Source organism: Chiloscyllium plagiosum, unplaced genomic scaffold (assembly GCF_037043375.1).
Source record: "Chiloscyllium plagiosum isolate Xiang-an unplaced genomic scaffold, Cpla_swu_hap1 HiC_scaffold_9, whole genome shotgun sequence".
Classification (NCBI taxonomy): domain Eukaryota; kingdom Metazoa; phylum Chordata; class Chondrichthyes; order Orectolobiformes; family Hemiscylliidae; genus Chiloscyllium; species Chiloscyllium plagiosum.
In genome coordinates, this window is record NW_028270147.1 from 6,066,413 (window position 1) to 6,090,151 (window position 23,739).

The 23,739-nt window shown below is 42.3% G+C and overlaps 1 protein-coding gene across 1 annotated transcript in view; it reads left to right on the forward strand.

The window, feature by feature from the left end:
- LOC122554110 (vitellogenin-like) overlaps positions 1–23,739 on the forward strand; it is a 106,611-nt gene that overhangs the window by 73,379 nt on the left and 9,493 nt on the right. The window contains exons 22-28 of the mRNA XM_043698608.2: positions 2,718–2,869; positions 4,010–4,252; positions 9,217–9,270; positions 13,068–13,280; positions 14,717–14,859; positions 14,946–15,075; positions 15,494–15,623. Coding sequence (XP_043554543.2) covers positions 2,718–2,869; positions 4,010–4,252; positions 9,217–9,270; positions 13,068–13,280; positions 14,717–14,859; positions 14,946–15,075; positions 15,494–15,623 — 1,065 coding nt within the window. The remainder of the gene's footprint in view (positions 1–2,717; positions 2,870–4,009; positions 4,253–9,216; positions 9,271–13,067; positions 13,281–14,716; positions 14,860–14,945; positions 15,076–15,493; positions 15,624–23,739) is intronic.

Consider the following 23,739-nt stretch of genomic DNA (forward strand, 5'->3'; position numbering starts at 1 on the left):
ATCCTCTGTTTGTGTTATCCTCTTCCCAATCTTCTGATTTCCCAGTGCGCTTGGCCACTTTATAGGCTCTCTCTTTCTCTGATACATTTCCTGACTTTCTTTCCTGTCTAATACCCCCCAGATTACCTTTCTTTTCTTTGGGATGAACCTCTGTACTGTGTCCTCAATTACACCCAGAAACTCCTGCCATTGTTGCTCTACTGTCTTCCCTGCTAAACTCTGCTTCCAGTCATTTTCATCAGTTCCTCACTCTTGCCCCATAATTACCTTTATTTAACTGTAACACCATAACATCTGATTTTGCCTTCTCTCTTTCAAACTGCAGTCTGAACTCTACCATATTACCATCGCTGCCTCCTAAATTTTCCCTTACTATAAGATCTTTATAAAGTCTAGCTCATTACATAGCACTAAGTCCAGAATAGCCTGCTCCCTTGTGGGATCCATCACAAGCTGTTCCAAAAAGCCATCCTGTAAGTATTCCATGAATGCCCTTTCTCCCAGTCCTGAACTTTTGCAACAACGTCTCTGTAATGCCTATCACACCATAATCATTCACGATGATTTATGCCATTAATTTATCAACTTAGTTACGAATATTATGAGCATTCAGATAAAATGCCTTAATGCTAATTTTCTTATCCTCATGATTTCCAACTTCTGTAGTAATATGTCCTAAGTTATCCTTCCTTTTTGCTTCATTCCTAGTCTGCCTTGAACTGAAACCCTGCACACATGCTAACCTGCTGCTTATCTTTCCACTTGACTCCATACGCCCTGTTCTGGATCAGTGGTGCTGGAAGAGCACAGCAATTCAGGCAGCATCCGACGAGCAGCAAAATCGATGTTTCAGGCAAAAGCCCTCCATCCTCCCTGTGGCTTTCCCTTTCCCTTCCCCCGACTCACAATAGTGACCACCCTATTTATCCTTTTCGCCAGAACACTGGTTCCAGATGGGTTCAGGTGGAGACCGTCCTATTGGTACAGATCCCTCTGGATCCAAAACTGCTAATGTCGGAAGAAATGGAATCTCTCTTTCTCACACTAATCCCTTAGCCACATGTTAACTTCTCTAACTTTCTTAATCTTGTGCCAATTGGCACGTGGCTCGGACAGTAATCCAGAGATTATGACCCTTGAGGATCTGTTCTTCAATTTCCTTCCTAGTGCTTGATAATCCCCAAACAGGTCCTCCACCCTAGCTTTGCCTATGTTGTTAGTCCCAACGTGGACCACAACAACTGGATTCTCCCCCTCCTGCTCCAATATCCTTTCAAGCTGGTCGGAGATGTCCCGCACCCTGGCACCGGGCAGGCAACACACCATGCTAGACTCCCGATCCGGCTTGCATAGGATACTATCCGTCCCTCTAATTATAGAATCCCCTATAACAACTACTTGTCTTTTTGCTCCCCCCTCTTGAATGGCCTTCTGCACCATGGTGCCGTGGTCAGCTGGCTCATCCTGTCCACAGCTCTTTTCCTCATCCGTACAGGGAGCAAAAATCTTGTACCTGTTGCTCAAGGTCAAGGGCTGAGGCTCCTGCACTCCTGAATTCAGAATCCCCCTACCTGCCTCACTTACCTCACACCCTGTTGTCCCTGATCACTAACTGAATTTGAATTACTTAATCTACCAGGTGTAACTGCCTCCTGAAACAAAGTAATTCTCTCCCTCCTGGATATGCCACAGTGTTTGAAGCTCAGATTCCAGATCATCAATTCTAATCCGGAGTTCTTCCAACAACCATAACTTCAGAGAAAACAACCCGAGTTTCTCTAGCCTCTCCTTACAGCTCATGCCCTCTAATCCAGGCAGCATCCTGGTAAGCCCTTTCTGCATCCTCTCCAAAGCCTCCACATCTTTCCTGTAATATGGCGACCAGAATCGAACACAATATTCTAAGTATAGCATAACCAAAGTCTTATAAAGCTGCCACATGTCATCCTGACTCTTGAACTCAATTCCCCGACCAATAAAGGCAAGCATGCCATACACCTTATTTACCAACTGTCTACTTATGTGGCCACTTTCAGGGAGTTATGGTCTTCCCAAGATCCCTCAAGAATCTATCTATGTCAGCTTTAAATATACATAAGGACTTTGCCAGTGCAGCTCTCTGTGGCAAGGAGTTCCAAAGACTCACAACCCTTTGAGAGAAGAAATTCCTCCTCATCTCGGTCTGAAATTGGTTCCCCTTTATTCTGAGACTGTGCTCCTTTGGTCCTAGACTCTCCCATGAGGGGAAACATCCTCTCAGCATTGACCCTTAAGAATCTGAGATGTTTCAATGAGATCACCTCTCATTATTCTAAACTCCAATGAGTAGAGTCCCAACCTGTTTAATCTTTATTCATAAGACAATCTCTCCATACTGGGAATCATCCTAATGAATCTTTTCTGATCTGCCTCCAGTGAAATGAATAAGGGGACTAAGACTGCTCACAGTGCTCCGGATGTGGTCTCACAAACACCTTGTACAGTTGTAGAAAGATGTCCCTACTCTTTCAAAATAAAGGCTAACATTCCACTCGTATTCCCAATTACCTGCTGCCCCTGTATGTTGGCTTTCTGTGTTTTGTGAACAATTTCCCCTCAAGCCCCTTTGTGTTGCAGCTTTCTGCAGTTTCTCTCCATTTGACTTGACAAGGGCTCCTGCACTGTTCAATGTACAGAGCTACACAATTTATAACAAAACTCCTTCTTTTGTTTTCCAGTACAGTCAGAGACAAGAATCACAAGGTTGCGGCTGGAAGTACAGACAGGTCCCAAAGCAAGTGCCAAAATGGTTCGGTTTCTGGAGGGAGAAGAGCTGCTCCCTGAAAGAGTCCATCCACATACAGTCCTGATAGGCACATCCCACACAAAGGTCAACCTGTCATATTCTTTAATATGTTTAGAAAAGTCTTAAATTGTTTTTGCAATCTTACAAACAAAAAATTACATTTCTATAAAGGTTTTCTTGACCTAATGTGTTTTATACTCAATGAATCATAGAGGCTTGGTAGAACAGAACTTAAATATTGCTAAAACAAAGACATAGAATGGAAACTTTGCATTTGTATTCATCAGGGCTAGAATGCAAGAAACCAAAATTAAAAAAAACAACAATTTTTGCAGCATGAGATGTGGTTGTTGATGATTACTTTGACCATAGCTGGCTGTAGGGACTGTTAACTGTCCATCCTGCTAAACTGATTAAACTTAGAGATTAATCAATTAACTAAGATTGACAGTTCACAGTCCTCAGTGTATCTCCATGCCTGCCATGGTCCAGGCAATCAGCAATCTCTTGTTGTATAAATTGTTGTCCCCCTTCTGACATTGCTTTCTTGCATTCAGCATTTTGTGTCTCTTTAAAGCAAATAATATCTTTGTGGTGTAGTTTCACGGAGTGAGAATGGTAAAGGAATCTTTGTCAAAACTTGAAAATATCCTTTGTGGATTGTACAAAAAAAAGGTGTGGTATAAAGGGAAATGGAAATTTTCTTTCTGGATCATATAATGAGAGCATAGTCTCAGTATCCGGAGGGAAAAGATGCAGATTATATGTGAATGAGTTTCAAGCTCACCATTATCATCGACAGAGATGAAGTGAAATTTCTTCTATTAATGAGTGGTGAATCTGTGGAATTCTGTACTGCAGAGGGCTGTCAAGGGATGGTTATTAACTATATTCAAGGCTGAGACAGACAGGTTTTTAATTTGGAAGGGAATCAAGGGTTATAAGGAAAAGGCAGGAGAGTTGAGGATGATCTGATCAACCATAATCTCATTGAATGGTGGAGCTGAATGGCCTACTTCAGCTCCTGTGCCTAATGGTCATATGATAAACTGAAAGCAATTTCAATCTAATTCAATTTAATTAGAGAAGTGAGCCAATTGTTCTCGCTCACCCCTGTGGTGCAAACCTGCTGAAAGATTTCAAATGTCCTTCAAACACTCAGTTTCTACTGATTTCATGTCACAAATATTTGTCCTAGTTCTAAAAGTAGCATCTCATTTACAGAGAAGAATGGAAAACCAAACTTGGGCCAAGAGCTCCTCATACAGGTCAATTTCTACAAGTTTGTCAGGAAGCAAGACAACCTCCCAAAGTTCTTCAGTGTCAAGCGACAATTCAGGCAGCATGCAACACAGTGTTCACCAGAAGGAAGATCGACAGGCTTCAATATCCAAAAAGAGCAGCAACAGCAGAGCTCATCATGCTGATATCAGGACCAGCAACGACATGTTCTCCAGCAGTGCATGGGTATTTCTCACTTCTCAGTTTTTAGCAGTTTCAGTTTTGAAACTTTACTTTGAACCAGTTGTACAATAGTGATTGTGGACTGGGATAATGAGTCGAGAGTGTGGCACTGGAGAAGCACAGCAGGTCAGGCAACATCCAAGGAGCAGGAGAATCAACGTTTCAGGCCAAAGCCTTGGGTTAATATCCCACTCCATGTGCTTGGGGAACAATATTTAAACAATATTTCTATCTCCAGGGTTGGATTAGTATGATGATGGGGTTTCTAAACACTATAATTTATAAATTTGTAGTTGAACAAACACCTCCCTTACAGACCTGCACTAAAATGCTGCAAATGCCTTAGTCCCCTCTTCTTGTGGGGAGGCTGTTTGATATTTTTGCCTGGCAGTGGGTGAGGTGATGTATGTGCCATGTTTGTCCCAGTAAGAGAAAGCAAGAAAACAATGAGATATGGTTACAACCAATGTCTGAATTATACATTGTTTGAATTTCCCAGTGACTGACTGAAAGAATCAAAGAATGACATTTCACATTTTAAGACTTATACTCTAATTAAAAAAAATAAAAATCAGCACATTACTCAACAGTCCATGTTCAGATGCAACAAGACCTGGACAATATTCAGCCCTAGACTAACAACTAGCAAGTAACATTCACGCCACACAAATACCAGGCAATGACCATCCCCAATAAGAGACTACCTAACCACTGCCTCTTGACATTCAATGGTGTTATTACCACTGAATCCTCCACATATAAACATGCTGGGATTTACTATTGACCAGAAATTCAACTTGATTAGCCATATAAGTACAGTGGCTACAGGGGCAGGGCAGAGGTTAGGAAAACTGCTGCAAGTAACTTACCTCCTGACTCCTAGGAGAAAGTGAGGACTGCAGATGCTGGAGATCAGAGCTGAAAATGTGTTGCTGGAAAAGCGCAGCAGGTCAGGCAGCATCCAAGGAGCAGGAGAATCGACGTTTCGGGCATGAGCCCTTCTTCAGGAAGGCTCATGCCCGAAACGTCGATTCTCCTGCTCCTTGGATGCTGACTCCCCAAAGCCTGTCCACCATCTACAAGGTACAAGTCAGGAGTGTGATTAGTACTCCCCATTCCCTGGATGGGTGCAGCTCCAATAACACTCAGGAGTTTGACACCATTCAAAGCAACCCATTTGATTGACATCATATCCACAAACATCTACTCCATCCACCACCAACGCTTGATGGCAGCAATGGGTATTATTTACCAAATGCTGGTGAAGTGGAGGGAAGCGCGCAGGCACAGAATATATAGGTACTGAGATAATAGCAGGATGATTCTAGGTAATTATGAGTGTAAACAAGTAAGTACAAATAGTGTGAGTAAATACTGTTGACACTGTTAATTCCCTGAAGTTATCTTGCCATTATCTCTCAGCCTATATATTCTGTGCCTGTGCATCTCCCTCTCCTTCACCATTCCAAAAGGTTGTGATTTTAAATAAACCTGTTGGACTATAATCTGGTGTTATGTGACTGTTTAAACATCTTTGTTCTATTCCCAGTAATTGCACGCTTTCAAGGACTAATACAGAACAGAGGGAGGGCAGCAGTGATAAATGCATTTATTCAAATTAAGGCCCACACCCAACCATGTTGAACAGATGTTTGAGAGCCGACAAAGACCAAGTGTAAGGGAGGAGCTGGCCAAAGTTCAATGGTGCAATACCTTAGCAGGGATGACAGTGGAGGAACAATGGCGGATATTTCTGGGTATAATGCAGAAGATGCAGGATCAGTTCATTCCAAAAAGGAAGAAAGATCCTATGAGGAGGCAGGGGTGGCCGTGGCTGACGAGGGAAGTTAAGAAACATATAAAGTCAAAAGAGAAAAAGTATAACATAGCAAAGATGAGTGGGAAAAAGGAGGACTGGGAAGCTTTTAAAGAACAACAAAGGATTACTAAGAAGGAAATACGCAGAGTAAAAATGAGGTACAAAGGTAAACAGGCCAAAAATATAAAGGAGGATAGTAAAAACCTTTTTAGGTATGTGAAAGGGACAAAAATGCTTAAGACTAAAATTGGGCCCTTGAAGACAGAAACAGGGGAATATATTATGGGGAACAAAGAAATGGCAGAAGAATTGAATTGGTACTTCAGATCTGTGTTCACTGGGGAAGACACAAGCAATCTCCCTGAGGTAACAGTGGCTGAAGGACCTGAACTGAAGGGAATTTATATTTGCCAAGAATTGGTGTTGGAGAGACTGTTAGGTCTGAAGGGTGATAAGTCCCCGGGACCTGATGGTCTACATCCCAGGGTACTGAGGGAGGTGGCTCCAGAAATCGTGGATGCGTTGGTGATTATTTTCCAGAGTTCGATAGATTCAGGATCAGTTCCTGTGGATTGGAGGGTGGCTAATGTTGTACCACTTTTTAAGAAAGGAGCGAGAGAGAAAGCAGGAAATTATAGATCAGTTAGTTTGACCTCAGTGGTGGGAAAGATGCTGGAGTCAATTACAAAGGTTGAAATTACGACACATCTGGATAGCAGTAACAGGATAGGTCAGAGTCAGCATGGATTTATGAAGGGGAAATCATGCTTGACTAATCTTCTGGAATTTTTTGAGATGTAACTCTGAAGATGGACAAGGGAGATCCAGTGGATGTAGTGTACCTGGACTTTCAGAAAGCTTTTGATAAAGTCCCACATAGGAGGTTAGTGAGCAAAATTATGGTATTGGGGGCAAAGTACTGACTTGGATTTAAAATTGGTTGGCTGACAGGAAACAAAGAGTAGTGATAAACGGCTCCCTTTCGGAATGGCAGGCGGTGACCAGTGGGGTACTGGAGGGATCAGTGCTGGGACCGCAGCTTTTTACAATATATATTAATGATATAGAAGATGGTATTAGTAATAACATTAGCAAATTTGCTGATGATACAAAGCTGGGTGGCAGGGTGAAATGTGAGGAGGATGTTAGGAGATTACAGGGTGACCTGGACAGGTTAGGTGAGTGGACAGATGCATGGCAGATGCAGTTTAATGTGGATAAATGTATGGTTATCCACTTTGGTGGCAAGAACAGGAAGGCAGATTACTACCTAAATGGAGTCAAGTTAGGTAAAGGGGCAGTACAAAGAGATCTGGGTGTTCTTGTACACCAGTCAATGAAGGCAAGCATGCAGGTACAGCAGGTAGTGAAGAAAGCTAATAGCATGCTGGCCTTCATAACAAGAGGGATTGAGTATAGAAGCAAAGAGGTTCTTCTGCAGCTATACAGGGCCCTGGTGAGACCGCACCTGGAATATTGTGTGCCGTTCTGGTCTCCAAATTTGAGGAAAGACATTCTGGCTATTGAGGGAGTGCAGCGTAGGTTCACGAGGTCAATTCCTGGAATGGCGGGACTATCTTATGTTGAAAGATTGGAGCGACTGGGCTTGTATACCGTTGAGTTTAGAAGACTGAGAGGGGATCTGATAATCTGATATAAGATTATTAAAGGATCAGACACTCTGGAGGCAGGAAACATGTTTCCGCTGATGGGTGAGTCCTGAACCAGAGGACACAGCTTAAAAATAAGGGGTAGGCCATTTAGGACAGAGATGAGGAGAAACTTCTTCACCCAGAGAGTGGTGGGTGTGTGGAATGCTATGCCCCAGAAGGCTTTGGAGGCCCAGTCTCTGGATTCGTTTAAGAAAGAGTTGGATAGAGCTCTCAAGGATAGTGGGATCAAGGGTTATGGAGATAAGGCAGGAACAGGATACTGATTGAGGATGATCAGCCATAATCATAATGAATGGTGGTGCAGGCTCGAAGGGCAGAGTGGCCTACTCCTGCACCTATTGTCTATTGTAATCAGCCATCTATCCTGTACCTCACAATGGTGACTAAATAACACAGCAAGCATGTCTATGGCACCAGAGATTGTGAGATCAGTAGTAGTCATCCTATTCTGCCACCAGCCAACTGCTCCAGTGTTCAGGCATGAGTTGATCTCATTGTTAACTGCAAGAATGTAGCTGTATGTCTATTACATCTAATACAGAACACTGCATTTGTGCAAACATATGTTCCGTGCTCCACAGCATCCTAAATAACCTAAACTATATCATGGGACTGTACCTTCTGATTCTAGACTCTCCAATCACGGAACACATTCCACCTGCATTTACACTGTCTGTTATTTGAACAAGTGGTGTTTGTTGTCATTTGATGTGCACAAATCTTCATCCTTATTTCAGCATTTCAAACAGTACTGACTCTGAACCCAGAAGCTGATTGTTTTATTTGGGATTATGTTTAAGACTGAATTGCCCCCTCACTCAAGTCTCAAGGCAGACAGCAGCAAAATTTGAAGCCTTTTGCAACTTGATCTTGATTTCCTTTATTCCCTGCTGCTGTGTAGCCAGGTCCTCACCAGAGAGACTAATGGCTGCTGAGTTCCTCCTGGATTGCAATTTGGTTCCAACAGTAAGTTGGGGCCTGGACTCCATTGTACGGGAAACTCCATCAGTGGTAGGTACTGATATGAATCACATGAAGGTTGCTGCTTCGCAAGGCGCCTGGAAGGAAGCAGAAGTCCCGACCATGGTCTCCTCTCCCATTCCCCCACATCAGCCAACAGTACACATGGGCTTCGATCTGCTCTAAGGGCTGAATAGGGTGCAGAAAAAGTATTGTTATGCTCTCATGCTATTTCCAAATCCACCTTTTCCAAAGTAGAGTTCATTCCAAGTGACTTTAATGACAGTCCATGAACCCCACATTAGGAAGCTGGACAAAGACCATGACTCAGTCAGAGTAACAGGCAGGAGATACCATCACTGCTGCCTTGGATAGGATGAGGAAAAGCTAGACTTTACTGATGTTAAAGGGTTTTACCAGTAATATGTATGTAGCAAAGTGGAGCTGATTAAAACATGACAACAATTTGATGGATTCTGTGGAAAACAGTGACTGACATCATTTTGTTTTTACAGAGAATAAACCAGGACCTCATAGAAGTTAACTTCAAGCCAGGTGAAAACATTAAGGTAAGAATATTCTGCTGTAATCTTTCAAATTTACTTTTTTTTTGTATTGTCATTGGGCAGCACCAAATCTAGGTTAACACCCCCATGAGATGTTGTCTGACCCTTGAGGCACTTGTCTGGCCTCTCAGGTGTTTTCAAAAGATCCCTCATGTACGAAAGGCATTGGGGTTGTTCCCATTGTCCAGGACAATATTTATCCTTTGATTGACATTACACAGAAACAGATAAACACAGATAAACACAAAAACACAGTGGTGACAAGAACAAGTCACAAGTTAGGAATATTGCAGTGATTGACTTACCTCACGATTACCCAAAGCCTGCCCACCATCTGCAAGGTGTGATGGAATCCTGCCCACGTGCCTTGATGGGTGCAGATCCAACAACATTCAAGAAGCTTGAGATCATCCAGGACAAAGTAGCATGTTTGCCTGACACTACATCTACAAGCATCCACTCTCTCCACCACTGATGCTCAGTAGCAGCAGTGTGTACCATGTACAAGAGACACTGCAGAAATTCACCAAAGATCCTTAGGCAGTTCCTTCCAAACCCACAACCACTTCCATCTAGACCGACAAGGACAGCAGATATATGGGAACACCGCCCTCTGCAAGTTCCCTTCCAAGCCACTCACCATCCTGACTTGGAAACATTGCCGTTCCTTCACTGTCGCTGGGTCAAAATCCTGGAATTCCATTCCTCAGGGCATTGTGGGTTAATCTACAGCACATGGACTGCAATGATTCAAGAAGGCAGCTCACCCCCACCTTCTCCAGGGGAGATAAGAATGGGTAATAAATGCTAACCCAACTAGTGATGCCCACATCCAATCAGTGAATGAAGAAAAAGCAGGCTGATTCCTGGGATAAAGGGGAGAAAGTGAGGTCTGCAGATGCTGGAGATCAGAGCTGAAAATGTGTTGCTGGAAAAGTGCAGCAGGTCAGGCAGCATTCAGGGAACAGGAGAATCGACACTTCGGGCACAAGCCTGTCATTCCTGAAGAAGGGCTTGTGCCCGAAGCGTCGATTCTCCTGTTCCCTGGATGCTGCCTGACCTGCTGCGCTTTTCCAGCAACACATTTTCAGCTCCTGGGATAAAGGGGTTGACACATCAAGAGCAGCTAAACAGATTATGCCGTTATTCATTACAAGAATGAGGAGAGATCAAATGAAATAGACAAGATTCTGAGTGGGCATGACAAGGGTGTATAGTGATTGTAATGAGGTCAGCCAGATGGACCTCATAGAACATGAGTTTCCTGATTGGAGTTGTTAATCTTCTCAAATCAGGGAGCCCTGGCTGACAGATATAAACAAGAGGTTCAGAGGTTCTGTTCACACTGAGAGCTGGCTCTGAGGGGGCTGGACCAGGGCCAAGACTCTTGATGTGCAAATAAAGGGGGACTTAGTGATGGGATACCACCCTCTGTGGAGTTATATCAGTGGCAACAAGAGAAGAGCAAGGTCCTGAAGAGATTTACTCACTACAGTCAGTTTGGAGTTGGGGTGAGCATTTCTGGCATGATGCTGTTAGTTGGGAAGCTTAACTTGTTCGAAGCTGCCATCAAAGAATGACAATTCAACAACCAGGTGAATCAGTATTAGGATTTTTCACTCAATTCAGACAACTGGCCAAAGTATGTGAGTTTGGTTTAACCCTTAATGAGATGCTGAGAGACCGTTTGGTATTGGGATTAATGAGGTAGATAAAAACACCCTAATCTAGACTCTGGTTTCCGGCATCTGCAGTCCTTGTTTTTACCTAGTTGATTTTAACCCTACTGCAAATCCTCTTGCAAGGATGCCTACCTTGAAGAAGTTTTCCTCCTCTCTCTACAAGAATCTCAGTGAGTCTCTCTCTCACTGCAACCCCCAGGTCATCTCCTCTGCCCCGAAGCTCACCAGTTTCCTCATTTCCCCTTCCCCCACCTCACCCCAGCTCCAACCTTCCAGCTCAGCACCACCCTCATGACCTGTCCTACCTGGCTATCTTCCTTTCCACCTATCTACACCACCCTCCTCTCTGACCTATCACCTCCATCCCCACCCCCATTCACCTATTGTACTCTATTCTACTCTCTCCCCATCCCCACCCCCCTCTCATATATCTCTCCACTCTGCAGGCACCCTGTCTCTATTCCTGATGAGTGGTTTTTGCCCAAAACGTTGATTTTCCTGCTCCTCAGATGCTGCCTGACCTGCTGTGCTTTTCCAGCACCACTCTAATCTAGACTCAGGATTAATGATGTAACCAAGAAAAGCGCCTACTAGCTGAAGACCAACAGGAATGTCTGAGAGTTGTAGAGGCTAGATCACAGAAAATATTTAAAGAGGAGGCAGATAGCTTTTTTCTAAAATATTGCAGATTTGAGACATATGAAGCATTGGTGTGAGAGATGAGTTGAGGCCAGTAGCAGGTCAGCCATGATCTTGTGGAATGCAGGCTTGAGAGCAAGGATATCAGCTCACAGGATCGATGGAGGGTTCAGATGCCTGGCCTAGAATGCACATACGAGTTGTCGAACTGAATGGCTCACTGCTGTTTCTGTTTCTTGTTAACAGCTAACCTGAGAATGCAACTTTTAAAAAAAAAAGGTTTTGTGATTTGCACCTGAAAGAAGTGAAACTATCATGGAATTCAAATAGATGAAAGGCTCAACAGACAATCAATTTTTCAATGTATGATTTCAGTTACATCACACTGTAAATGTTTGCTATAAATTCTGTGTGTTAGGATTGAGCCCTCCACTATCACCTGATTTAGGGGCGATGCTCCGAAAACAAGTGTGCTTCCAATTAAACCTATTGCCCTATAACCTGGTGTTGAGTGATTTTTAACTTAAGAAGGATACATTGTGAAACCAGTCACTAGTATCTTAAGAAATGCAACACATGCTCTTTCCCTCTTTCAAGTTGGTTATTGAATATAGAATAAGAATATTCAACTGAGTTTGAAGTTTCTTCCCTGGTGGCTGTGAAAGCACTGTCACCCTGGGATATAGTATTTCAAGCATCCAGTCCTGCAGATAGAGCAGTTTTTCAGCTGCAATGCATGCTGGGTGAAGTATTCTCCATTCCAAGGTGCCCACTTTTTGCAGAAAACCTCCAGTTGTTTTACAATGGCTGTCAAAAAATAATCTCATGAGGATTGTGGGCAGCAAGGAAGCAAGGGGAATCAACATTCATCCTAATGGAGTGAAAAGATTTCTTGCATTAGAGGCTGTCTGTAGTTCACAGTTTTCCAGTGTCTAGAGTTCAGAGTGACTCTGACATATTATTCATGTATAGTGTGGTGTAGATTCATCAACATATACACGTGAGACTTTGCAGAGGATAAACTTATATTTCCACATGTTTAGGAAATTGAGGGATGATCTAATGCAAGCATTTGGGTAACCTATTAGATAAGAGCTGATAGATAACCTATTAGATAATAACTAAATAGGGTAAGGTAGAAAGGTAATAATTGTTTCCTCAGCTGACGGGACAGTATTTTAAAATTTGCTCTGGGTTATACAGGGAGCACGTACTTACACAAGGGACAGTGGAAATCTGGAACACACTGGCCTAGAAAGGCTACTGAGTGTGTGGTCAGTTTAAATGTTCAAGCTGAAATTGCTAGATTTTTGGCAGGTAACACAATTAAGAGTTCCAGACCAAGGTGGATAGATGGAGTTAAAAGCTATCGATTAGCGACACAACTAATTAAGGGGAGGTGAGACAGATTTTGAGGGGCTGAATAACCTCCTCCTGCACCTTATTAATCATTTTGTTGATGTTTGTTTGTGGTTCTAGGGTAATTTCATTGGAACAATAGGCACACCGTCCGTCACCATCCTTGCTCAAGCTAAAAGAACTGATGGCAAAGAGCAAGGATATCAGCTCACAGGATCGATGGAGGGTTCAGATGCCTGGCCTAGAATGCACATACGAGTTGTCGAACTGAAGGAAGACAGCAGCTGGAAAATGTGTGTCGATGCTGCAATTCCGAAAGCACACAAAGCAATGGTAATGTATAAGCGCAGCAGGTCAGGCAGCATCTAGGGAACAGGAGAATCGACGTTTCGGGCATTAGCCCTTCTTCAGGAAAAAGGTCTAATGCCCGAAACGTCGATTCTCCTGTTCCCTAGATGCTGCCTGACCTGCTGCACTTTTCCAGCAACACATTTCCATCTCTGATCTCCAGCATCTGCAGACCTCACTTTCTCCTCAATGGTAATGTATAAATTGTCAAATGGTAAAGCACAGAAGGAAGTCATTGGTCCATTGCACCTCTTCCAGTTTTTGAAAGAGCTTTCCAAATTTCACACTTTCCCCTGTACTTTCCCCATTGCCTTTGCAAACATTCTGCTTCTCACGGATTTACAGGAATCTCTTTTGAGGGAAAAAAAATTATTGAATCTTATTCTACTTACCTTAAAGGCAGCACACCCCAGGTCATAGCAACTCATTGATAAAACAAATGATCCACATTTCCATTCTCCTCAAACCAGCGTGCTGTTCAGTGGAACAAAGACAGTGCTGGAGAAACTCAGCAGATCTGGCAACATCTATGATGGGAGAAACAGAGTTAATGTTTTGGATTCAGTACAACTCTTTTTCAAACCTTCAGCCCATTTCTTCAGTTCTTAAGAGTCATCCCAGACTCAAAACATTAACTCTGTTTCTCACTCCACTGATGCTGCCAGACCTGCTGAGTTTCTCCAGCATCAGTTTTCCTACAACCACAGTCTCTAATCTGTTGTGTGAGCCAGGAAGAGTGGATTACAAGGTTGTAAATCCACTTCTTCTAGTTACTAGCCCTCCTGCCTGCAGGATTTTCTCTTGATATGTTTTCATTAAAACTCATTTCTAATGCATTAAAATGTAGATGTCCTCCATACACTCTCTCTGAGGCACTCCACAGATATTCAGATGGAAATTGTGCTCTTTCCTGATCAATATTTTGCCACAGACCTGGCAGAGACATCAGGAATTGGAATGGAGACCAGACATTTCCCAAAATGGATGTTTCTTCTATCTCTACATATTGACGGTGTTTTGGACTGTAAGGTTGAGCCCCCTGCAGGGACAATGCCATCTAGCTCACTGTGATCGATGTCAAGGAAGTTCTAGAGAGCCATTAACCCAGGGTGGAGTCCTGCCTGATTGAGACCTACAGGCATTTGACGGATGCTCAGGTCTTTGACTGGACTGGGTGTGGTGCCCCCTCATCATTTGGTGGAGAAAGTGTGGGGAGCAACCTTTCTGATACAGGCCAAACACAAACTTGCATGAACAGGCAAGGATTAGAGATAAATGGATCATGTGCTGGAAGATTGGAATGGCAACATGGTTGGCAAAAAAAGGGTGGGCTGAATGGCCTGTTCCAATGCTGTACTGTTCTATGTCTTATTTTCCTATGTGGCAGAGAATGAAAATGTCCTTTTTTTTAAATTTCCTAGTTAATGTTCAGATGGGGCAAAGACTGCCAGAAATATAAAATATCTTATGAGGCATCATTAGGACGTCTTGCAAACCATCCAGCTATGAAAATTAAAACTCAGTGGTCAGAAATCCCTACTGCAATGATATCTGGTGGAAGGGTGTAAGTATTGTGTCATATAATTGTCTTACTTCCCTGTTTTCCATTTGCGCTACCTATAACACTACAGCAATGCTCTTTTATACCAGGATTGGATCTGGAGTTGCTTTTCTATTTGGATTTTCCAATAAATTCAAACGTAATCCTTCGCATCAGATCACACAACTGATAGCCCTAACATCACCATGGACCATTGATACAATTGTTAAACTACCCAGGGTAAGACAATCTCTGTTAAATTTTACCAAACAGTGCCTCAAATCATACAGCATCAGGTTATAGTCCAACAGATTTATTTGGCAGTACAGGCTTTCGGAGTGCTGTTCCTTCAGTAGGTATATACAGAATTTATAGTAAAAGATCAAAATGTCATACAACTGATGTGATGTATTGAACAAACATAGATTGCTGTTAAGTCTTTAAGTTTATGATCCTGCCCCACCAGCTACCTGACAAAGGAGCAGTGCTCCAAAAGCTAGTGCTTTCAATTAAACCTGTTGGGCTATAACCTGATGTTGTGTGATTTTTAACTTTTTCCACCCCAGTCCAACGCCAGCACTTTCACATCAATTCACATTGTCTTAATTTAAGGGTTGTTATACCTTTGTAATGGTGAATCTCATTGTTTTGTTACCAGCTAACAATCTATTATCAAGGCTTCGAGCTTCCTTTGCCAGTGCACGTTCAATCAATGACCCCAGTCATTCAGACGAAAGGCTTTAAAAGCATCAACGAAATTCCACGGCTGCTACTGACAATGAACCAAAGTAATTATTACATCTACCTCTTCTCTGTGAACGTTTCTGCATGCTTCAGATTTCACCTGTTGTGCGTTCCTAATTTAGATGTTCCCTTAATCAATCCGCTCAGATGCTGTTACAAACTCTGGAGGAGAATTGAATTAAGGCCTCCTAGGTCAGAGGTAGGGACATTACCACTGAACCACAACACTCTCAACTGAGTGATCTTTAGTGGGGGCACATAGGATTGAACACCATTGCTGTGGGTGTAGGGCCAATGAGGACAGCAGTTCCCTTTCCTAAAGAACATTGGTGAACCAGATGGGATTCCCCGACAATCGTTTCACAATCATTGTTAGATTCTTGATTCCAGATTATTAATGAATTTGAATCCATGGCAGGATTCAAACCCAGGTGGAACATTAGCTGGGTCTCTCAATTAACAATCTAGCAATAATACCACTAGACCTCCCCCTTCTATTCTTATTTTATATCAAGGGATTTGGTGGGCTTAGTTGGATTGATTCAAATGTGATGCAGAATTAAATCAATGGTGTGGGCTCAACTCATGTACTGATTCTGGCAATTCATTTGAAATTCAGCTTGTCCTACACTTGACTCAAATTTGTCTCTCTCAAATAGATGAGATGCCAATTGACCTATTATGAATAATGATTAATTGCAGGGAGAAATGTCATTTTGAAAAAGCCACAAAGAAAAGCATTGCTCACTGTTTCTCATTATGATAATGCACAAGAACAATTTGCCTCTGTAGCAGCTCATAAATACATAAACATAACAAGAACAAGAAGGCCAAGATTTAAAGTGATGCATGAACGAGGGGAAGGTGATGTGAGATAATTTCTTTTTCCAGTCAGGGAGTAATTAGGGTGTGGAGTTCACTGCTGGAACTGTGGTGTAAGTTGGGTCAACTGAGAGATTCAAGAGGGGCACTGGATGGTTTTTGGATAGTAATGGTGTGCAGGGATATCGGGGAAAAGGCAGGATATTGGCACTAGTAATAGAACTGGTGTAAGCCTGATGGGTCGAATGGCCTGCTTCTGCATCATAACAATTCTGTGATTCTGAGATTCTGTGAAACATCATAACAGCTTTTATTGAACTGAATATCAATGAAGTTACATTCAATTATTTAGATCCCGGCTTAAAATGTATTGAAGGCACAGATCTTACCATCATATTTCAAAAGGAATGTGGAATGAGAAGATGTAAATAAAAAGGTTTACACACATAACCTTGGTAACTTCACACTCAGAGTACTGTATATAATTCTGGTCAGCATGTTCCTGAAAAGATATCACAGCAAATAAGATTTATGACGATGATGCCCAACAGAGAGGTTATAAAATTCAGATAAACTAGCACAAAGGTGCAGCAGGTAATCAGGAAGGCTAATGGAATGTTGGCCTGTATTTCAAGGGGGTTGGAGTATAAGAGCAGAGAAGTCTTACTGTAACTGTACAAGGTGCTGGTGAGACCACAACTGGTGCACTGTGTGCAGTTTTTTCCCCACATTTAAGGAAAGATATCATTTTATTGGAGGCAATTCAGAGAAGGTTCACTAGGATGATCCCTGGGATAAAGGGGCTGTCTTATGAGCAATGGCTAAACAGAATAAAAATTGAAATAACTGTGGATTCTGTAAATCAGACACAAAAACAGAAAATGCTGGAAAGGTTTAGCAGGTCTGTCAGCAGTTGTGGAGAGAAATCAGAGTTAACATTTTGGGTTGAGTGATCCATCTTCCGAAAGGCGATTCAGGTTGGGACAACCCTTACCGAGGTTTAGAAGAATGAGGGAATGTATAGGATTTATAAGTATCTTCACAGGAAAATGCTCAGAGGATGTTTCCCCTCATTGGAGAGAATAGGGTCAGATGGCATGGAAGCAGAATTAAGTGGCAGCAATGTAAGGCTGAGATGAGAAGGAATTCTTTCTCTCAGGGGCTTGAGTCTTTGAAACGCCTTGCCACAGATAGCAGTGTGTAGCTAATGCTGAGATAGATTGATTCTTGATCAGTCTGGGAATCAAAGGTTATGGGGAAAGGGTGGGAAAGTGGTCAGGAGCGTTGGATCAGCCATGGTTCCATTGAACAGCAGAACAAGTTTGAGAGGCCAGATTGCTTCCTCCAGTTCCTGTTATGTATGGGTCTTGATGGCCCTAAAGCATTGGCCGAGCTGGAGCTCTAAACTCTGTAAGGGAGAAGGTTAAGAGGTGAACTGTAGAGGTTTCTAAAATAATGATAGGTACTCCATCCATCACCTTAAACATTCACATGCTTCTTATCATTGACACACAGTGGCAGCAGGACTTACCACCTACAAGTTGCACTGCAGTAACCTGTCAAGGCTCCACTGACAGTATCTTCCAGAGACATGACCTATACCAACTAGAAAAATAAGAACAACAGATACTTGTTTATTCCACATCACAAGCCCCCACCCCACCAAAGTGGCATGCGTGCACTATGTCTAGACCAGAGCATTCGACTGAGTCTCTCGATCACTGAAGTCATGAGTTCATGTCCCACCATGGCAATGAAATTAATACGTAAATGCCGGATTATGGAGACAGGGCGGGGGGCTGAGTCTGGATGGGATGCTGTTCGGAGGGTTGGTGCAGAATCAATGGGCTGAATGGCCTTTTCTGCACTGTAGGGATTCTATAAATTATATACAGAGTTAGATGTTGCCAGTGATTGTAAGTGGTCTGTTTACTAGCACTCCATAGTAATAGAGCAAGTAATCGCAAGAGATTTTATAAATAGAAACCAAGCAAGAGACGTAGAGTCATACAGCACAGAAACAGACCTTTTAGTCCAACTCGTCCACGCCGAGCAAGTTTCCTAAACAAACCTAGTCCCATTTTCCTGCATTTCCTTTTTAATCTTTCTTATTCATGTACCTGCCCAACTGATTTTCAAATGCTCTAATTGTACCAGCCTCTACCATTTCCTCTGGCAGCTCATTATATACACATTATATCCTCTGTGTAAAAACGTTGTCCCTCAGATCCCTTTTATATCTTTTCCCTCTCTTCTTAAACCTCTGCCTCTAGTTTTGGACTCGCATACCCTGGAGAAAAGACCTTGGCTATTCACCTCATCTATGTCCCTCATTATTTTATAAACCTCCACAAGGTCACCCCCTTAGCCTCCTTCACTCCAGAGAAAGTAGTCCCATCCTATCTAGCCTCTCCTTGTAACTCAAAACTTCCAGTCTTGGTAACACCTTTGTAAATCTTTTTTGCACCCCTTCCAATTTAATAACATCCTTCCTACAGCGGGGCGACCAGAATTGTACGCAGTGGCCTTACCAATGCCAAATTTGATTTATTTATCACAGGTATCTAAATACAGTGAAAAGCTTTGTTTACCAGTAGTACAGGCAGATCATAGTAAGCAAAACCATACAGAACATACAATGAAAAAAAAATGCTTAGACAGAGGCATATAGGTTACATTACATGGTATGCGCAAGACAAAATCAACATCAGTAAGATCAACGTTATTTGAAGTAATGCAGTCCATTCATCAGTCAGGGAAGAAGCTGTTTCTGAACCTGCTGGTGCGTATGTTCAAGCTTCTGTATCTCCTGCCGAACAGAAGAGGTTGTAGGAGAGCATTACCAAGATGCGATGGGTCTTTGATGATATTGGCAGCCTGTCTGCAGCAACGAGCTATGTAAATGGAGTCCATATGGAAGATTGGCTTCTGTGGCATTCTGGGCTGTGCACACCATCTTCTAAATTTTCTTGTGGTCCTGGGCAGAGCAGTTGCCGTACCAAGCCAGTATGCAACCGGACAGTATACTTTCTGTGGTGCATCTATCTTGTACAGTTGTAACGTGATGTCCCAACTCCTGTTCTCAATGCTTTGGCCAATGAAGACAAGTGTACCAATGCCACATTCACCAGCCTGTCTACCACATTCAAGGAAATGCCTCCTATGTTCTCATCCAATTTGTTGACATAAATAACAAACAGTGGACATCTTTGTGGCACAGCACTGGTTACAGGCTTCCAGTCTGAACAACAACCTTCTACTATCAATCTATGTCTCCTACCTTCAAACCAATCTTGCACCCAATTGGCTAGCTCTCCCTGGATCCCATGTGATCTAACCATACTAACCAACTGCCATGTGGAACCTTGTCAAAAACCTTGATAAAGGCAACATGTAGGAAACATCTACTGCTATGCCTTCACCAATCTTCTTTGCCTCCTCTTCAAAATACTCAATTCAATCTGAGATGCACAATCTCCCATACACAAAGCAATGTTGACTATCCCTAATCAGTCCTGGTCTTTCCAAATGCATGTAGATCCCGAGTCTTATAATCCCCTCCAACAACTTTCCCATCACAGACAGTAGGCTCACTGCTCTGTAGTTCTCTGGTTTTTGCCTTGCAGCCTTTCTTAAATAATGGCACAGCATTAACCACCCTCCAGTCTTCTGGCACTTCACCCTGGCTGGAAAAATCTCTGATAGGGCTCCTGAAATGTCTTGCCTAGCTTTCCACAATGACTTGCGGATATACCTGATCAGGTTCTAGGGACTTATCTACCTTTAGTCTTTTAAGACCTCCATCACCTCCTCTTCTGTAATGTGGACACTTGTCAAGACATCAAGATCTTTGTACCAAGATCTTTGTATCCTCATTAGCAACTGAAGAGGCCCTGGAGGATTGGCAATTAGCTAATGTTGTTCCTCTATTCAAGATAGGGATAATCCAGGAAGCTATAGACCAGTGAATCTCGTATTGATGTTTGGGAAGTTGTTGGAGAGAATTTTTAGGGATAGAAATTCTGTGCATTTGGAACAGCATGGTCCAGTTAGAGACATGATGTCTAGGAGTCACTGCTGGACTGGGGTGGACAAAGCTAGAAATCACACATCAGGTTATATTCCAATAGGTTTATTTGGAAGTACTAGCTTTCAGAGCACTAGCTGATGAAAGAGCAGCGCTTCAAAAGCTAGTGCTTCCAAATAAACCTGTTGGACTATAACCTGGTGTTGTGTGATTTTTAACTTAATTAGTCAGTGTGGCTTTGTGCAGGGCAGGTCATATCTTACTGACTTGATTGAATTTTTCAAGGAGGTGACAAAGGTGATTGATGAGGGTAGAGCAGTGGATGTTGTCTAGATGGACTTTAGTCAGGCTTTTGACAAGATCCCTCATGGTAAGCTCATCTAGAAGATTAAGATGCATGGGATCCAGTGTCACTGTGGATTCAGAATCGGCTTACCTCTACAAGGCAGAGGATAGTGGTGGAAGGCTGTTTTTCTGGGTGGAGGTCTGTGACTAGTGGTGTTCTACAGGGATCTGTACTGGGATCTCTGCTGTTTGTGATTATACAAAAATGACTTGGATGAAAATGTAGATGGATGAGTTGGCAAATTTGTAGATAATACAAAGATTGGTGGAGTTATGGATAGTGCAGAAGGTTCTCAAAATAATACAGTGGGGTAGAGATCAGTTGCAGATATAGGCGGAGAAATGGCAGATGGCTTTTCATCCAGGTAAGTGTGAGGTGATGCACTTTGGGAGATTAAATGTTAAGGAAAAGTATGCAGTTAAAGGCAGGAACCTGAGCAGCATTGATGTACCAAAGGATCGTGGGGTTCAAGTCCATAGCTCCCCAGAAGTGGCCAAACAAATAGAGATGGTAGTAAAGTAGTTGTAAAGTATACTTGCCTTTGTTAGTCAGGGAGTTGAGTACAAGAGTCAGCATGTCATGTTGTAGCTCTATAAGACTTTAATTACGCCTCACTTAGAATACTGCATTCAGTTCTGGTTGCCACATTACAGGAAAGATGTGGAGGCTTTGGAGAGGCAGAAGAAGTTAACCAGGTTGCTGCCTGGATTAGAGAGTATGAGCTATAAGAAGAGGCTAGAAAAAGTCAGGTTGTTTTCTCTGGAGCGTTGGAGGCTGAGGGGAGATGAGATAGAAGACTATTACATTATGAGATGCATAGGTAGGGTGGACGGTCGGAATCTTTTTCCCAGAGTTAAAATATCTAAATCGAGGGGGCATGCATTCAAGGTGGGTTTGGGGTTAATTCAAATATGTGAGGGGCAAGTTTTTTTACACAGAGTGGTGGGAGTCTGGAACACACTGCCTGGGGTGATGGTGGAGGCAGATGTGATAGAGGTGTTTAACGGACTTTTAGATAAGCACATGAATATGTAAGGAATGGAGGAATATGGACCAAGGACAGGCAGAAGGGATTAGATTAATTTGGCATCATTTTCAGCACAACATTGTTTATTCCTGTGCTGTAATGTTCTATGTTCTATGCTCCGAGTTCCTAAAGTGAACATTAGGCGTCTAAGAGAACTGGGGAAGTGATAATGGAGAACCAAGAGGAATTAAACCAAGAGTTAAATAATACTTTGCATTGATCTTCACAATAGAAGACATTAATAGCATTCCAACATTATTGTTGGAAAGTATTGATGAAAGTAGGAGAGGAAATAAAAACTTAGGGTGCATGTGCATAGTTCATTGAAAGTGGATTCGCAGGTAGTCAGGGTGGTGAATATGATGTAGTGTACACTTCCATTTATTGGTCAGTTCATTGCGTATAGGAGTTGGATGTCATATTGTGGCTGTACAAGATGTTGGTGAGGCCAATTTTAGAATACTACATTCAATTCTGGTCTCCCTGCTATAGGAAAGATGTTGTTAAACTTGAAAGGGTTCAGAAAAGATTTACAATGTTGTTGCCAGGACTGAGGGTTTGAGCTATAGGGAGAGTTTGAAAAGGCTGGGACTGTTTTCCCTGGACCATCAGATGCTGAGGGTTGATCATATGGAGGTTAACAAAAGTTTGAGGGGCATGGATAGGGTGAATAGTCAAGGTCTTTTCCCCAGGATAGGGGAGTCCAAAACTAGAGGACATAGGTTTAAGGTGACAGAGAAAACATTTGAAAGAGACCTGTGGGGAAGGTATTTCACTCAGTGTGGTGCATGAATGGAATGAGCTGCCAGAGGAAGTGGTGGAGGCTGGTACAATTAAATATTTAAAAAGCATCTGATCGGTATATGAATAAGAAGGATTTAAAGAGATATGGGCCAAATGCTGGCAAATAGGACTAGATTAATTTAGGATATCTCATTGGCATGGACAAGATTGGACTGAACTGTACAACTCTATGACTCTTCAATACAATAATTATCATGAGAGAAACTGTAATAGGAAATTAATGGAGTAAAGACTCATAAGTCTCCTGATGAGATGCAACCGAGAATATTAAAGGATGTTGCTACAGAGATAGAGGATGCACTGGTAGTAATCTTCCAGGAATTCTAATATTCTGAAAAAGTCCCAGGGAGTTTGAAAATTGCCATATAACACCTTTATTTAGAAAGGTAAGGAGACAAAAAACAGGTAATTGTTGCTTAAAGTTTATGATCAGGAAAATGTTAGAGTGTATTATAACGCTTGTAATAGAGCATTTAGAAATACATAAGATGAATGAACAGTACCAGCTCATGAAGAGGAAATCATCCCTGATATATTTAGTAGAATTCTTTGAGCAGATATGAAGCTGGATTAATAAAATGGAAGGAGTGGACGTAATGCATTTGGACTTTCAAAAGGTATTTGAAATGGTATCACGCATTAGGCTGCTTAATAAGACAAGAGCCCGTGGTGTTGGAGGCAGTATATTAGCATGGATAGAGGATTGGCTAAATACTAGAAGGCAGAGTGTTGGGATAAGGGAGTCATTTTCAGGATAGCATCCTGTAACTAGGAGTGCCACAGTGACAGTGCTTGGCCCACAATTATTGGCAATATATATTCATGATTTGGATGAAAAACATGAAAGTACTATTGCCATAAAGTCAAATGACACATAATTGGGAATACAAGTGGTGAGGATGACACAGAGTTCACAGAGCGATATAGGGTGAAGAGAGTTGGCAAAAACTCAGCTGATGGAATGTAATGTGGGAAAATGTGTGGTTCTGTATTTTGGCAGAAGGAATAGATGAGTTGAATATTATTTAAATGGATAAAGGTTACTGAAAGCTACAAAACAGAAGGATTTGGGAGTCCTCTTCCATGAATAACTAAAATCTAGCATCCAAGTTCAATGAGTAATGGGGAAGCCAA